General features: G+C 31.6%; 1 protein-coding gene across 1 annotated transcript; it reads right to left on the bottom strand.

Annotated features, from left to right (window-relative positions):
• Positions 1-561: 561 nt before the first annotated feature.
• Positions 562-16,566, bottom strand: LOC130645751 (uncharacterized protein KIAA0825-like). Its single transcript, XM_057451841.1, has 23 exons — positions 16,292-16,566; positions 11,938-12,083; positions 11,724-11,835; positions 10,527-11,615; positions 9,730-9,873; positions 8,172-8,293; positions 7,873-8,026; positions 7,572-7,762; positions 6,949-7,087; positions 6,301-6,425; positions 5,704-5,776; positions 4,951-5,002; positions 4,257-4,449; positions 4,075-4,114; positions 3,809-3,861; positions 3,598-3,734; positions 3,177-3,284; positions 3,005-3,057; positions 2,487-2,628; positions 2,292-2,415; positions 1,864-1,925; positions 1,425-1,471; positions 562-1,059 (listed from the first exon to the last, which is right to left on the bottom strand). The coding sequence occupies exons 2-23, from the start codon at positions 12,066-12,068 to the stop codon at positions 742-744; spliced, it is 3,609 nt and encodes a 1,202-aa protein (XP_057307824.1). The 5' UTR covers positions 12,069-12,083; positions 16,292-16,566; the 3' UTR covers positions 562-741.
• Positions 16,567-17,873: the final 1,307 nt, after the last annotated feature.

Below are 17,873 nucleotides of genomic sequence, written 5' to 3'. Positions count from 1 at the left end.
CCTATAAAAATCATTCTATTTACTTTATATATTTTTAGAAGACTTAAAATCGCGAAAATTAATTCCGCGAAACTTTGAAAAATAGTGAATTGCGAAATTAAATTCTGTGAACCTCTATAATAATAGGTGAGTTTGGTCTGTTTTTGCGTCAAGATCAACTGATGCGTTGTATGGACAAAAATCTGGTGCCCGAAATACGAAGACGGAAAATTCTGTGAATTCTTTCATATGCTCACTATCAGTATATCTTATGCTGTGGAATTCATACAATAACTATTTAGAGAAAAATATAAAATAAAAATAATGTGCTACACGTATATGTATCATGTATTTTTATTTATTTAAAATCAAAAATTCAAAAACTATACCTTCAAATAAATAATTTTAAATACAAACAAGAATATAAATAAAAAATGTACAAAATTATATTCATTGACAAATTGACACGTGACTTAAGGATAATGAAATATACAAACATAGATTCATGTTTAAAGAAAAGCGATAATAAAAACCTACATGTTTTTAAATCTGAAAATCTTTTGCACTTCTTGCAATCATGAATTGAATATATCTAAAAACACCATCCGATATTTTTAAATACAATTGTTGCTTGGAAGACATTTTTTTAAAAAAGGACAATGCACAAGTTAGAGCTAATTTAAGTACATTCGATATCTTCAAAAAGCTGAAAACAATTATATTGGGAAATTTAGGTTAAAAATTACAAAAAAATAATTTATTTTAGTGTAAACAAAAAATTTCCTGAATTTTTGCCACCTCATTTTTCTCATCTTCTCGAAGAATAGTTTCATAAGTAGGTTGAAACTCAAATCTGTTTTGGATCATTAATTTCCATTTCTCGATTTTTATACACCGTATAAGATGTTCCCAGTTTAATTCGGCTTCTAACAAATCAGCATGAACAAACTCGCGGTTACCAAGTCTTCGAAACTCAACCAGCGGATTAAAACCGTTGTTTGTTGTTTCTAAGTTGTTGTTTGCAATTTCTTGAAAATTAATAATCTCATCAGGTCTGCTTAATATTTCTCTAATCGATTGCTACAGAAAAAATCAACTACAGTTTAAATAATGCAGTCTAGATTTATAAAGACAATTGACATGTGTCAAACATTAAGGCGTTTTTTTTACTGTTTATAGCTTTTCAACAAGGCGCTTAAGTAAAAAATTGTAAATAATTGTAAATGCTGATATTTCAAGGCTATTTGAGGCCTGGCAAAAGACATCAAAATTGATCATGAGGAGCACTAAACATTCTTGCATCTCTGCAAATATGTAGCAATGCGACGCTAGCTATATTATAACAAACTGTAGTAAAACACAAGATCCTATACAATAGCTGTCAAATAACTGCATTTTTGTTTCTTTATTAAGCTCCTAAACAAAACCAGAATATATTATTTTACCTGATTTATCTTTAAAATATCATACAGATACTGCAGGGAAGTCATACCTACAAAAAGATTAGGGCATGCTCAACTATAGAAAATATGCCATGTCTATCCAAGGCGGTTTTATATTGCCTCATATACGAATAAGTTTAACAAATATCCTTAATTTTTTGGAAATGGAGTCTTGATGATTTCTACAATTAATTGTTATTACAGAGTGTATATATTTTTCTAGTTCTGATCTTTCAGAATTTTATTTTGATACAAAAAATTAACACACTTGAAGAATATATGCCATATTGTATACTGTGCCGTGTAACATGCTAAGGGGTGAGTCACCAATTAAAGGTCATTCTTCACAGCAACGTAAGTACAGGGATACACAAATGCTTACTATATATACCAACATGATCTCTCAAACATAGTTAAAAAAAAGATTCTTTATTGCACATACCAGCCTCAGAATCAACCAATTGTAAAGTGGCTTGATAAATATCTTCTTCTTCTTTTTCCATACTGCCAAAATAAAAATAAAAACAAATTAAGAAAAGATAACACATAAACCTACACAATTTTCATAATATGAAGAAAAAAGTTAGTCACTGCACTGGTAAAATGAATTAAGGGAAATGAGTAAACAAACAAGTTCTAGATGATTATCTAAGCAAATAATTTCAATATACGGTTCCTTTCATATCTGTTTAGTTAATATTGCTATCAGTTACACCCTATGTCCAAGACCTCATACTTACTAGCTATACTTCATGCATAAGTCATGCATGCACCTTGAGCGTACTTTCTAGATCCACCGAAGTCATGGATGCAAAATTGTAAGCAGAAAAAAGTATAGTATAGTTGTACCGCTTTTATAATCGCGATTACCTGTGCTTGCATTCACTTCTGTTGCAATAGTGATCTAACGTAGAGAGTTTTTCTTGTACACTATCTGCAGTTTTTTGCAAATCCTTAAATACATACATCGAGATCTTTGGATTGTCCATTACATCTACAGAAAAGAACATTAACTCGGTAAACAGAAATTACAATGCAAATTCTTTCAATTTGAATAGATATTACCATGTGTTAGATGGTACACCACATGCCATAACAATTCTGCAAAAGCTTTGACATTTTCAAGGCTAGCTTCAGATGGGATGGTGTTAAAGTTATTGTATATCTCTTTTGTTGACAGAATGTAGTACAGAAGACAAGCAAGAATCTACATATGAGTAAAAACTTCATTTCCAATATATTTACATTGCACTACTGTTTTTTACCAAACCAAAACAAAACTACATTGGTATGTGCAAACTAATAAAAAACACAAAACACAATGCAACTAAATGTATATACGTTATTGGTCCCTAAAACGTGGACCCATTTACACATTTTATACATTACTTTTAATAAAGCCAAAGCGATAGGGGTCACTTAAGTAAACAGATATAATCCAAGTTGAAGCATTAAAATAACAAATTTAGAAAGTTTCGTTAATTTCTTTTAAAAAAGCAATTTAATAAAACAATTTTTAATTAATACTTCTGAATTGATAATATGAAAAGTATATCAAACAAAAAATGCTAGGGTTAACATACTTTGGTTCCAAGATGTGTTTGTTTCAGCCAGGATGCAGTAAATCTTTCCTCGCCTTTTTAAGAAAAAAAATACTATATACAGTATGTGATCAGTATCAAGCTCACAAAGATTTTTAATACAATTTATTCAAATTAATAAAAAAAACAAATGCTGGTGGGAAAAGGTTCATACTTTTTACAAATGCTAGCATCTCCCAAATAACATCTGGTATGGACGTGATGGTATCCGTTAAACTATTTAGTGTTGTCATCAGACAACTATGAAGAAGGCTTGCTACAGCTAAAACAAAAAATATCAAACAATACATGTGCTTTTTGCTTATTTATTGAAATTATTTACCCAGGATAGCCTCTTCAGTTCCTTTTTGCTGCTCTTATCAACGAGGATCCTACAAAGGGACTCCTAGTGCAATTAAAGCTCCCATTTGAGCTCAAAAGTCGTACAAGCACAGCAATCGCTCAACTAGGCAACCGCCTAAGATATCGATCCTATTCTCATGCTGGGTACTAAGCAGAAGGGATAGATTCACACTTTTATAGTCTCTGGCATGACTCGGTCCGGTCTAACATTCTAACAATTTTTAGTAACATACATTTGAAGCTCTTTCCATCGGTTTCAGCAACAGTAGGGCAGCCACATGGTAAAGTTTGAAGTTTCGTAAATGTGAATGAAGGTTGTGCTTTTATGTCATCTTCATGAAGAAGAAGGTCGATGGCTGGATGAAGAATCCTGATAACATATTTAACAGATTAGAAAGAGCCTAATCAATAAAAAACAGCCTAACATGTTAATAACCAACATACCTTAAGAAAGCAGGTTTTAAATGGTTTGCAATCAGTTCCAACCACACAGGAATCTAACAAAGAGATAGCAAACTAAAAAAGATGCTTGAATGAACAAATAAAAAAATAAATAAAAAAATGAACAAACAAATGAACAAAAAACGAGCCAACAAACGAACGAACGAACAAATGAAAAACGATCAAGCGAGCGAAAAAACAAGTACACAAACAAACAAACAAATCAAACAAATGTTGAAAAAAATGGCATCAAGAAATTATTTTTTTACCTCATCACCTTCCGAAACTTTAAAACTTTTCGAATTATCACTAAAATAAGAACCATTTTTTATTTTAAATAGACAATCGCAATAAAAATTGTACGACATTAATCCTAAATAATATCTATATCATTAGCAGTAAAAAGGAATAGTTTACATCAATTCAAAGATTATTAAAATTTCTCACTTACTCCTCAATCAAACTTGCCATTAAAGCAATATATGATGAACTTGAAGTTCTCAACAGAACGTAATAAAGATGTTTCAAGTAACTATTTTTAACTAATGCTTCTTCTGCTACACTTATATTTGTACCGGTGAACATTTCATTCATTTTCCAACTTGAAGTCTCATCTTCATAGTATCTGACTTGCTTTAAATATTCTGCAATAAAGATAGAGTTTTATTCACAAAACATTCACAAACTTGTATAAAATAAACAACTACCAAAAATTTGAAAAAAAATTAAAAACAATTTTTGAATATCAAGAGAATTTGTCAAGAATAAATGCATACTTCGCTTAAAAATTCGAAAAGGAATTTAAATAGAATTCCTAACAGTAATTCAAGGCTGTGCACAAATCATAATTCCTCAAATTCGGTTCTAAATCACAACCCTGTACATAATTCAAATTCCCTAACACGAGATATTTTAAATAATTTTCTCAAAATATATACATGCAAGAAAATAAATAAAATTTGATGTAAATCAATATGCTACTTTTTGATTTATAATATTTTAAAACCTGAACTGTGACATTCAGTGTTGTTAACATTATTTATACAACCTCTGAGAATGAAAGTAATTATTAAAGTTATATTTTACCACAAAAATCACAAAAAAAGCTTTAATCTTGAACCTGATGCCAGGAATGTTTTACATACCTGTGTTTTTCCAAATTAAAACTGCTAAATCAGCATTATTTGAAGCGATAAACTATAAGACAAGTGTGAAATAACATTAATTGCACTCTTTTCTATCTAATGGTTGAAGTGTATAATGATTGGAGATAGTTGAAATTAATTGGTAGTTTGAGAAGGGGTAGTTGGAAAAGGGCATAAAAATTTACTATTTCATACAGATTGACAGGCCAACGGGGGAGAGAAAACGGTGTTATGGTTAATTGTATTTGTACACCCTACAACTAGGTAGAAACGAACAACACCATGAAAACATATTTTTAAACTTCTGATTTCCTAATTATTTTTAGAACAAATATGAATAACTTCATACACAAACAATTTACTCGCAACAAAAAATAACTTTTGCATTTTGTTATAAATAACATGTTATAGGAAAAATTTTTTAAGGAAAACTTGTGCTATGTAAAGAAGTGTTCAAAAAATTATAAATCAAGTGTGACCTATTGCTTGCCGAGCAAATAATTGTGAAGCTAATGTGGAAGTACGTAAAATAAAAAAGGTGTATTTTTAAACAATCTAAACTAAATATTTAAATTCCAAAAGAACCTTTTTTAAATATATAATTAGATAAGCTTATAAACGATAAGATAATTCGAAAAAGAAACTTCAGCTAGTAACCAAATTACAGGGCAATGTAATTATTCTTTTTTTAAAATACACAAATTAGTAAGTTCATAGAATCCAACAGAAGACTGAGTATTCGTGTACACTTACTTTGATCAGCAAGTTCCAATTGACCACTGGATGCTTGATTAAAATTTCAAATGTAACTAATCGTTCAGCATATCTAAAATCAAAGAAAAATCATAGATAGGATGAATCTATAGAGAAGTTAACTTTTTATCATTACTCATTCTTAGTCATATAAGGCTCCCCATATAAACTAAAGCGCAACATAAACTTTTCAAATGTACATCTATTGTTTTGTGCATGTTTTTATTTTCGTTAAATTGGAAAAACAAAAATAACTGGTGACAAAATATAATTTTTGACACTTTCTTGAGGAAATGATGAAAATAAAAGTTATAAAACATAATGCATAACTTGTTATTTTGTGAAAGAATTTTGTGTCAATATTCCACCATCCTAGGTAAATTCACTACAGCCCTGTTACTTTACAGAGTGTCAAATGACAGTTTTGAACCTGTTATATGATAGAGTGTAATTAAAACGAGAAAAAAGCATTATTATTTAATGTCATGTAAAAAAAATCTTTGTGCACAAGTATTTTTAATATTCACAGTTTGTCATATTTCCAACAACTGTGTTTCAAAAAAAATACAGCTCTACTTAAAAAAAAAAATAACTCACAATTCCTTTGGTGAGATGCACTTATCCTTGTACCAAATTATTCCCACACTTTCTTTATTGTTTTCAGACCCAACCGACTCTGACAGATAAGCAGTGATCACATTTAATGGAGCAGTTAGAATAACCTAAAAAACATAACACTGACAAGTTTTTTTTATATTCGCTACACAACTTAAAATACAGAAGCATAGTGTGATTTGGTCTGACACTTGATCCAACTACAGGCCTATCAATAAGGGTAAAGCGATCACTCTTGCTCACGCAAAGGCTCGTCCAATTCTGAGAAATGAGAAACTAGCTGAGCCATTAATTGCTCCCCCAATTCCACAAAAAGTTTGTCTGGCTGAGCAATATCAATTCATCTCACAAAGAAATCAATGTTATTTTTCTTATTATTTACAGTAAAAAATAACCAAAAGATATAAAAAAAGATAACAAATATAGATAAAAAAGACTGAAATATGCATTTGTAAACTTATTCTATATTTATTCAGATTGCTCGCCCGGTCCAAATTATTGTGACCTTGGGCGAGCAATTTATTTTCTTATTGACCGGCTTGCAAATAACTTTTTAAAATAGATTTGCATTTAAACATGATTAGTACGGAACTACTAACTTTGGGATGCTTAGAAACACCTTTAACTTACCAACACTTCAAGTAAAGATCCACACAGAGTATGCCAGAAAGAGAACAACGGATTCTTTACATCAAAATATTCTTGTGCACTTTCAATTAGGTAGAACATTATCGATTCAAAAGTTGATAGTAACACCAAGATGTCTGCCCTATAATATTTCACATTAAATCATTAAGATTAAGTATTGGCAGAACGTCAAGTATTGGCAGAAAATTCTAACTTGTCTGCAAACCTTACCAAATATTGTTATAAATCGATGAGACTGCCACAAGAATTTCTGCATATCTTGTACAATTTGCCCAGTACAAGCAGTAGAATATTAATGTTCAGTGGTAGTCCATTACTAATATAATGGTGCTCAGATGTTTGCACTCAAAAATATTTTTTCTATTTTTAGGATTTTTATTGCTTTTCTCAGATTCAGCAATTTTTTCTCTCTTTAAATTAGTTGGTTTTACTTTTGCGAAAATGCTGAGGAAATATATTAAATATTTTCCTTCTATGGATACAACAGTATTATTTCGATGAATTATACTAAGAAATGATAACAAAGAACGGGAGGAAAAGTATATTTGTTTGTAACAACCTGGCAATCAACACATTGACAAACAGCCGGCACATAAAAGACTTACTTGATTTGCTTTAATCTTGAATAAGATGGTTTAATGCATGCATAACGAAAAGCAAAAAACTTTAGCATGTCTGTATAGATTTCTTTTATAATACGTTGAGATGTAGAAACAGGAAGTGTTGATAGCAAGTCATGTACAAGGCTACGAGTGTAAAAATTAAACATTTCAACAGGAAACGAACACCTCTCTCCCTAGAAGAAAAAAGCCGGACGTGTGAAATTAGAAAATACGTTGAAATGATCAAGAAACAAAAGAAAACAAAGGATTTTTCTCCAGGCATTATTCTTCAGGAACTACCTACCTCGAATAGTGGTTTATCGTCTTCCCAATTAGTGCTGTGAGCATCGTACACAATAGACTTTTTTAATAAATCAAGATGGTAGCTAATAATTAGGTGAACATATGTCTCCTTAACATCTTCAAGATTCTTTCTTACTGTAACAAAATCATTTCTTCTAAAAATAACAAAGAAGTAACATTTATAACGCATTATTAGTTTAAATTTAATGTTTTTTTTAAGAAAAATAAAAATTGCAGGTCATACTTTTAAATTAAATAGAATAGCAGTAGTCAATTTCAGAGTAATCCTGGGAATTTTACCTAATATGGCATCCACTAACTTTCTCCCATATTTCCAACTGTGTCCACATAAGTGAGATATCAGACAAGTTTCGATAAACCACATCAATGCTTGAAGGTGCACTTTTAAATTCAACCACAACCTTGAAAGCAGGAAACAAGCAGAAATAAATTATTTTGTATGGTGAAATAACATGGAAAAATCTTAAGTTGATTTTTTACCCAGGCTAACCTCTTTATTGGGTGCCACAATTACCAGGCAATGATCCAAATAGAATTATAGGATAGTTGACCAAATGTTCTGTAGGTTTAGGGGAATTTTAAATAAAAATTCTAATACTAATGCATAATTAAAAAAATTTAAAAATTTCTGAAACAACTTTTAAGATCCCTTTAACCTTATTTGTTCCGTGTTATTTTAAAAAAATCGGGTAATTGGATTAATCATGTGACCAAAATTCTCAAAACGATTGACCACGATGAAAACCATGCAGCATAGCAAAAAAGAGTTGGCAAAAGAGTGTTAACAGATATATAACACAATATGCAAATCAACAGAATGAAGGTTAAATAGCAGATACTATTGAAGAACAAACTGCAAAATTTTATGTCAAATCTTTGCCCTTTATCTATAAAAGCGGGTTTCCACTCAAACGAATGTGGTCGAATCGATCAACAGCGATTGAATCAATCAATGGCGTTTTTATTAAAAGTGGTTTCCAATTAAATTAACATTCAATTAACATGCCTTGATCCTTAGCGATTCATTCAAATTTATTTCACAACAATAACACAAAATTTGATAAGAACTAATGACATTAAGCGTGTACTTAGAAATTCATGACATTTAAATACGATAAAGAAAAATATTTTCGTACTATTTTTCTAAAATTTCTCAGCCATTTGCCTTTAAACTCTTTGCTTTGTGAGACTGTCTTTGTAACTTCTAGAGAAAGTGGTGTCCCAAGACACTAAAATCTGTGAACTTATATTATCTTAAATTCCTCAACATTCATCTGCGAATAAACACTTATCAGTGATGCATTTTCATCTTTTAACATTTGTTCGCGTTAAATAGTGTATTGATGTTGCTGCAACAAATATGCAATTAAATTTTCATTTGTTTAAAATGTTTTCAGCCATCTTTCACTTTTTCCCGCTTGTCAGTAAAGTTCATTCCTTCATCGATCAATTAAATCAATCTCATTGGATAAATTTTATTTGATCGACTGAAAAGTACTTTTGAGTTTGATTGAATTTTCTGCCAGGTAGATGTCGACCAATGAAGATTATGCAATTTTTTATCTTTAGTAACATCAATTCGATCAACGTTGATCGATTAAATCAACATTGATCAATTTGACCACATTGGCTTCAGTGGAAACCCGCTTTAAGTACAATATAAAAATATCATTAAATTATGTAAACTTTTCCCCAAAAAAACAAGCCAATATTTATTTACAAGAATTCAGAATAACATTTTTCATCTTGTAGAAGATTATAGAAAGATTTAGAGGCACTTTGACCTACTGTATGGAAATTAAAAAGCAAATTCAAAATTAATTATTAGGCAGTTTACCTTACTGTAATAAGAAATACAATTCTGAATAGTCTCTACTAAAGTTTTCAATGTCTCTTCTCTAATATCGTCTAATACACCAATATTTTCAGATTTTGTTAAAGGGATCATTTCACTTATTAAGGTGATGAATGTACCACAATTCTAAAAAGAAAGAAAAATTATAGTGCAAATTTAAAAACTATTAACCCAGGCTGGATTTTTGAATGAAGTTACACAATTTTTTTAAACTCCTTTTTTCCTAAATTTTTATTTGAATCTTAATATGGCTTACCAAGTTGCTAATATTCAAACCTTATAAGATTTTAACTTGCCACTTGTTATTAACAGTAGTTTAATGCTTTTATTTCTTAGTTAAAATACTTTTCCATTTTGTTAGATTTTGCAAACGTAAGCCTCAAGATGCTAACTTACTAACTTTTCAGGGCTGGCAAGCTTAGCAGTTGCTTGAAACTTGACCCAAACCTTATCCTTGGCCCTTAGCATTGACCCAAACTCCTTTATACCCGTTTGTTCTTTTTTATCACTATTTTGTTAACCTGTCTGCTCTCCAAGACAAAAAATTGTAAAATGTTTTATAATGAAATAATCTATAAAGTTTTTGTAGCACTTTCCGTGGTTAGTATAAAAAACTCAATTTTTAAAAGGGCAAAAATATGTGTGGATAATTTGAGTCTTACAATTTTGTAAAAATAATGAACTAAAGAACATAAGAGCTTAAACTACACTGACAAATTTTTAACACAAAATATATGGAATTTTTAGTAAAAGTAAAAGCTGAAAATATAAGTACATACATAAGAAACACTGATAGGATATAAGCTATGGTACTTTAAAACTTTATTTGATATTAGAACATTGGTTAGCATTGTTTTATCCATGTTCTTTTCTTGCAACGCATTTGCCCCAATTACACTCTCACGAACACAGTATATGTAGGATGATACAACCTGCTTTAAAATTGACACCAAGGGTTTCAGTTCCTCTTTCCAGTCATGTATGCGAAAGGTTCCAAGGAAATTGCTTTCATCTTGTATCAGACTAGTCACTTTAATTTTACTAGACCTTGCTGTCAAATCATCAGCTTTGTTGTCTGATTCATTAAGTGAAAGATCAGCAGCAATCCTTTCCACTGTAACAGACCAGTTGCTTAAACTGTAAAACAACTTTGCAAAACTTCGCAAATCATTGGCAGTAAATTTTTCAATGATAAAATTATCCTTGCATAAACTTGAATTATATCCTGAATCTTTAATGTGACAGCAGACAAATATACGAAGGTAATGAATAATATTATTTGTGTATATATCAAGAAGTCGTTGAAATAATATATACTTGTTCTTCTGATCAGATAAACATTGGAATAATTGCAAGTCTTCATTCACCATAGATAGTTCAACTTCTATCACTGTTTCCAATGTTTTAAATGCTTTTGTTCTGGAAGAGTCATCATCTCCCACAAATACAACTGACTGTTTTTTCATATTTTGGCTGCTAATTTCAAGTTTTCCTAACTGCACCTGACAGTAAATACCAGCAACTTCTTCAGAAGGATAAAAACTGCACATTAGTTCTAACAAATGCAACCTGCGATTATCACTAACTTCCAAATTATTTTTTTCAGGCAGACCAAACTGAATATTTGTTAGAGGCAGTCTTTTCAACAGATTGATGATTCCATTCCTTAATCTGCTTCCAATTTTAGCCCACAAATGAATAGTTTGGTCTTCTATCTCATCTGCGCAAAAATTTAAAGACATTCTTGACTGACAAACATCATTATCCTCAGATGATGAAGGAATAGTAATGCAATTACGGTGACAAAAATTTATAAGATCTCTTAAAATATAATCTTCCAGACCAACATGTCTTTCTGTTGCTTGTACCTAAATATAGAGGATTTTTTTATAATATAGTTCTCTGATTGTATAACCAATTGTGACAGGGCTTCTATATTTGATTTGTTATATCTACTTGATTTGTCTAATACTTACTACATTGTTGAGAAAACAATTTAATGCTAGTGGATCTGACTGGCAGTTTGCAGCATGTGAAGATCCAAGATGCCTTAGGTGTTCTTGTAATTCTGATTCCCCAGCATCAATCCTAAAATTTAGAAAGAAAAAGAAAACATAATAAGAAGAAAAATATATAAAAGGAAACTTTTTTATAAACCGAATTTATTGTAAGCATTTCATATCAACATACTGGACTTTAACATCACTGATCTTTTTATTGACATTCTCTATTGCTAATATATATTCTTCACCATTAAATGACGGACCTTCTGTAAGTCTTAGAAGAAGGCTTTCCATAAATTGGTCCACATCAAAATCCATTATTGATTTAGTTGCCTAAAATGTAATGTATCAACAATAGTATTTAACCATAATATTCCTTATGATAGCAGATGATAATCAAGAACATTCAAATAGAAATTAGAAATTTTTTCCAGAGGTGGTATGTCAATTTAAATGCAGTGTTGTCAGCCCATTTGATGCCATCTACTGACCGCTAACCAGCATGTGTGGCAGGCAAGCAAATTATAACAATGCTATACGTATCTCTGGCAGTAATGTAACACAGTTACAGTCGCAGGGGAGAAAGAGCCAACCCTTAGGATGAAATCCCCAAGGACGTTAAAAATTCCCGTTACTGACTTGCATATTTCATTAATTCTATTTGACCATTAATTTAAGAAAATATATAATTAGATTGTTAAAGGATGATTAGGTAGAGAACATTTTTATTAAAATAACGTGAAACAGTCCTGCAAACATCTCAGCAAAAAGTCCATAGAATTTTTAAACAACAGCAATTAAATTATGAAGTTTTTTATTATTACTTTATTCAGAGAAACTTTCACAAGAGAAACATTTACAAGTCCAAAAAACTCGCGAAATTTTTTGGATAAATTTTTGCGAATCTACAAATTGAAATATTTTCGCTAGATAAACTTTCGCAAAATCCGAAATTGAAAAGTTTTGGCGAGATAAACTTTCGAGATTGGTGATTATGAACTTACTTTTTATGTTCTTATAAAAAGGTGACCTATATTTCTTATGATAGAAAAAGGAAGAAGTGTTTTTTAACGATGTAATTTTCTTTCTGATGGTATGTAAAATGTCTTTTTACAAAATTGGGTTTATAGTCAAAATCACAAAATAGATAAAACAAATTTCTAGGCTTGTCTTCTTCCAGGAACCACGCATCGTCGTCATCGTCTTCTTCACCAGTAACTCGATTATAAGCTCCTCTTCATCAATTCTGAAAACCGTGTCCAGATTCAAAGCTATTAAGGTAGGGTCTTGATCAACCAAAGGATCAATATCAAAGAAAGGATCTATCTTTGTTAGCTTACTTAATCGAAGTACAATGGCGTTGTATATTCCAACGGCTTTCTATCCATTAATGATGATATGTTTACCATCGGCTAATGTTATGTAGTTGCAAAAGGCAATCACCCAACCAGCATGCAAAGGCTTCAGCATTGTCGCTTTTTTATATCGGGAGGGCGAGCCAAGTGAGGGAGAGTTAAGAAATAACTTTCAAAAACAGCAAATTTTTTAAAAATGTTAGTGGATAAACTTTCGTGAATCGACAATTTAGAAAGTTTGTACTGAATATGTTTTACTTATACATATGCTTCACTTGTAAATTCATAACAGGAGCAGCGAAAACTATAACACATGCTTTACTTATGAATTCATAACAGGAGCATCGCAAAAACACATTTTCGCTGCCCCACTTACAGCATTGCTACCATTATTGTTGTAAAAACCACGTGAAGTTCTTGATGACTGTTAATTAAAGGATTAACCAGATTTAATGTAATACACAGAGCACGCTATACGCAAGACCGTTACCACTATGGATGTTGTTTATGCCTTGAAGCGTCAAGGAAGAACTCTTTACGAATTCGAAGCTTAAACGTTGTCATTGCTCAACAAAAACTACTATTTTTATAGCAACAAATTTTTAAAACATTACTTTGTGTACACTTCTACTCTATCCGCTTTACACAATGTGTAAAGCTTTGTCATAGTTACATTTGTTACATGCTATATTACTTATGTCATAAATGACACACAAAAGATAAGGACTAAAATTTTTCGAAAGACTTTGTAAGGTTATTTTGTCTAGGTGCATTTCCCTTAAAAGCTGGTTAAGTTAAATGTAAGCAAAAACACGGTCCAATACAGTTTTGTTTTTAACAAGTAAGCTAATAATGCTAATTACAGTGCTAAGTAGTTTGAATGTGGTGGCTTTTGTTCTTAAGCAAATTGTTTAGAAGTTTTTTGTTCACTTCAGTTAAATTGTACTGAGACAAAGACATTTTTTTTTAAAGATTTGTGGTTTTTAAAAAACTGTTTGTGTTTGGTAGACGTTGGTTTACTTACTGCCTGTGTTAAGACTTCATAACTGGGGCAGCCATTTAAATTTCCACTGCTTGTGTTATGTCTTCATAAGTGGGGCATATCAAATTTTAAATACTTCTTTGCTACACTTTGGTCACATTTCCAAATTAAATGGCACTAATGGGCTTCCGTATGATCACGAGCATTTGATGAACAGCAGCAGAGATAATTGACTGGACACAGGATACTCATTTTCATTTTTTTAAATTGTGATCTTTGGAATTATTTAGACAATTAAAAATGTTAATGAAGTTTAAATTTAGACTTTATTTAATTTGTTGTGGTTAACTTAAAATAAGTTTGAAGATTTTTAAGACGCCAAGCATGCATGTTTGCTAGCAAACATTAGTTTTTTTTCTGCCGGAAACAAGTGAGGTTATTTACAATTGTGGCTCCAAAAAACCAACAACCAAAAACTTAGGGTTAAAAGAATTGACATACTCAGTCTTAACTTTCTTGTCTCTTATAGCCAAAGTAAAGATTCTGAGAAGTCTTGCGAATATGAGCACTTTAACATAACCTGTCTTTAAAATGATTTATGCTAATGATTTTACTTTCTACGACTACATTTTTATTATTTTTAAACTATCTACAGCACTGTTTCTGCTTTCTATGATCCTGTTTTGGTGGTTTTTAAGGAATCCAAGGCCTTTTATGGCTTCCTATGATCACATTTTGATTGTTTTCATACAATGTACTGTGATGTTTTCACTTTATCCCATTTTAACAGTTTTTAAACAACCTATGGAAATGTTTTTGCTTTCCAGGGTTCTGTTTTGATGGTTGAAAACAAACTTTCTTCGTCATGTAATACAAATATGGGTGCTAATTTTTGACGTCAGCATGCTCCAATTCCATCACATTTCAGAATTTTTTCGAGTGGTGGAGTGGTAGATTGTCAGTCAGGGAAATCGTGTTATTTAAGCTGTATTAGCTAAATTAGTAGATATCCTAATAAGCTGCATCATACAGCTTAATTAGGTGACATACATCTTATATAGGAGGTAGAAAAAGTTTTTCCTTGACTTCTCGAAAAAAGTAAATTTTTTCATCTTCAGTTTGGCCACTACATTATAAAAAAAGAGTGGTATTTCCGGTGCCCAGGGTTCAAAAGATGGGTCATCGTAGTGATAGTCTATTTAAGCTGTACTGCATCCTAGTTAGGATGTCACGTTACGTTACCAGGCAAGTAACACTTCAAATTTAGCGGATCTCCTGTGTGCACGAACAGTCAGCGTAAACACCTAATTAGGAGGCATAACCTAATTCGGCGAGTCATTTAGTTATGCGACGTGATGTAGTTTAATTAGGCTACCCGTAGTCTAACTAGGTGAACGAAAGATTTCTGTTGTAAATATGTTGAAATCATTGCGTTTCGCACTACAATTTTTATGTGAATTAAATCTGTCCACTTTGCAGATAATTTTGACCAATTATCGTCTTATTTGCATCGCGCATTGGTAACTTATGGCCCAAACCTCATGTGGCACTATTTGTTGTTTTAAATAATTGATTTCAGCCATTTACGCCGCAGGTTAAAAATAAATATGGCGGACGAAAACGTCACCTAAATAGACGACACTTAACCTAATTAGGTTATATAGTTCATTTTAACATAATTCTTAGTTGCGCGAACATATCGAGGCACGAGTGACAATTTTGGAATCATGATCGCGTAGCTAGGCTATCCATTATGAACAAAGTTTTTTTTGCGTTTTTTTCTTTAGGAATGTGTGAAAAGCCATTAAATATTGTAATGTCTTAACTAGGTTACATATGGCCTAAATAGGCTACAATGAGTCGCCTAAATAGGTGGTATGCCCTAATTAGCCTACCGTCGCCTAGTGTTTACACTGACTGACGAAAAAACTAATTGGAGATGTTTATATGCACGTAAATATTGGATTTATTCAGTTAGATAGAAGCTAAAATTCAGTTAAACGTGTGTGACCAAAGTTTTGTACATCTGAACCAAGCTGTGAAACGCCCAATTAACTGTATCATACATCCTTATTAATCTGATATCAAAATTAAGCTGTAGCTACCGTTTAATTAAGAGGATCTTCCCTGACTGATTGTTTCATAATGCATACATTGTCAGTCTGGAAGAACTGGATGATATAGGATAATTATACGGTACGTACAATATAACTAGCTGCCTATATACAGCACTTCCAATCTTTTTTGCTTGGATTTCCACACTTTTCGTCGATAACAATTTCCCAAATATTTAGCTAGCTGGTCTCTGTCTTGTTCCTAAAATCGCTGCGAAGTCATTTCCTGTAGCTAGCGATAAATTTACGTTTGTAAAAAATAGATCAAATCCTCTTTTCCCACAAAAATGGGAAAAAAAGGCATAACCGAATAAACAGACTCGCACGTCCAAGCTTTCACTTTGCACTGATACAATGTTATGATCCTGTGTTACTTGGTCACGAATATTTTTTTCTGCCGCTAAATACACGTATTTACGTGACCCTTCAACTGAATGCTGCTATTTGGTAGTATTTTTTTTAATCCTTAATACTTCTTATTAATAGTATTTTCTTCTGTGATGTGTTTATTTCTTAAAAGCTTATAACATTTAATTACCAGAATTAATATATGGCCAAAAATTTATTTTCGACCCAGGGCCATCAACCAACGTACCGTAATATTCGGAACAACGAAATTAATCCGGGTACCCGGGTGGTAACTGCTACCGGATAATCCATATTTTGTGACTTCTTGGAATAAAAAACGACTCGAAACGAATCCAAATCCATAATGAAAAAATGCTGTATATTTGTAACTTTTACATTGGACATTTTTAGAGGTCTCAAATCGCTGGGCACGAGGTTGGTTTAAATTCGATATTTTAGCACACAATGTAATAAATAGAGAATGGCGCCGTAGATTAGTGGTTATAGCTCTCGTACTCTGTGCGGGAGACCGGGGTTCGATTCCTCTTGACGGCGATTCAACATGGACGAGTGAATGTTACCATAGCCCCGGGTTAACCCAAGCCATGTGAGGGAAATTGGGAAGATGGCACGCTGTGTGGGCCGTTGGATGTTGCCGGGAGTTGTCTAGTAGAGCGCGGGCCCTAATTGGGTCCGCGTCGCTCAAAATGAGCATTAAATACTCTAGGACTCTCCATCTAAGCCATGGCCCCTCCTGGAAATAATAGACAGGGTATATCCCTCGATATTTGTGAGGCTAGCCATGTAAAATATGCACATCTATCTATCTATCTATCTATCTATCTATCTATCTATCTATCTATCTATCTATCTATCTATCTATCTATCTATCTATCTATCTATCTATCTATCTATCTATCTATCTATCTATCTATCTATCTATCTATCTATCTATCTATCTATCTATCTATCTATCTATCTATCTATCTATCTATCTATCTATCTATCTATCTATCTATCTATCTATCTATCTATCTATCTATCTATCTATCTATCTATCTATCTATCTATCTATCTATCTATCTATCTATCTATCTATCTATCTATCTATCTATCTATCTATCTATCTATCTATCTATCTATCTATCTATCTATCTATCTATCTATCTATCTATCTATCTATCTATCTATCTATCTATCTATCTATCTATCTATCTATCTATCTATCTATCTATCTATCTATCTATCTATCTATCTATCTATCTATCTATCTATCTATCTATCTATCTATCTATCTATCTATCTATCTATCTATCTATCTATC

Source organism: Hydractinia symbiolongicarpus, chromosome 5, assembly GCF_029227915.1.
Source record: "Hydractinia symbiolongicarpus strain clone_291-10 chromosome 5, HSymV2.1, whole genome shotgun sequence".
Classification (NCBI taxonomy): Eukaryota; Metazoa; Cnidaria; class Hydrozoa; order Anthoathecata; family Hydractiniidae; genus Hydractinia; species Hydractinia symbiolongicarpus.
Note: the sequence above shows the minus strand (reverse complement) of the source record. Positions and strands in the feature narration are given on the sequence as shown.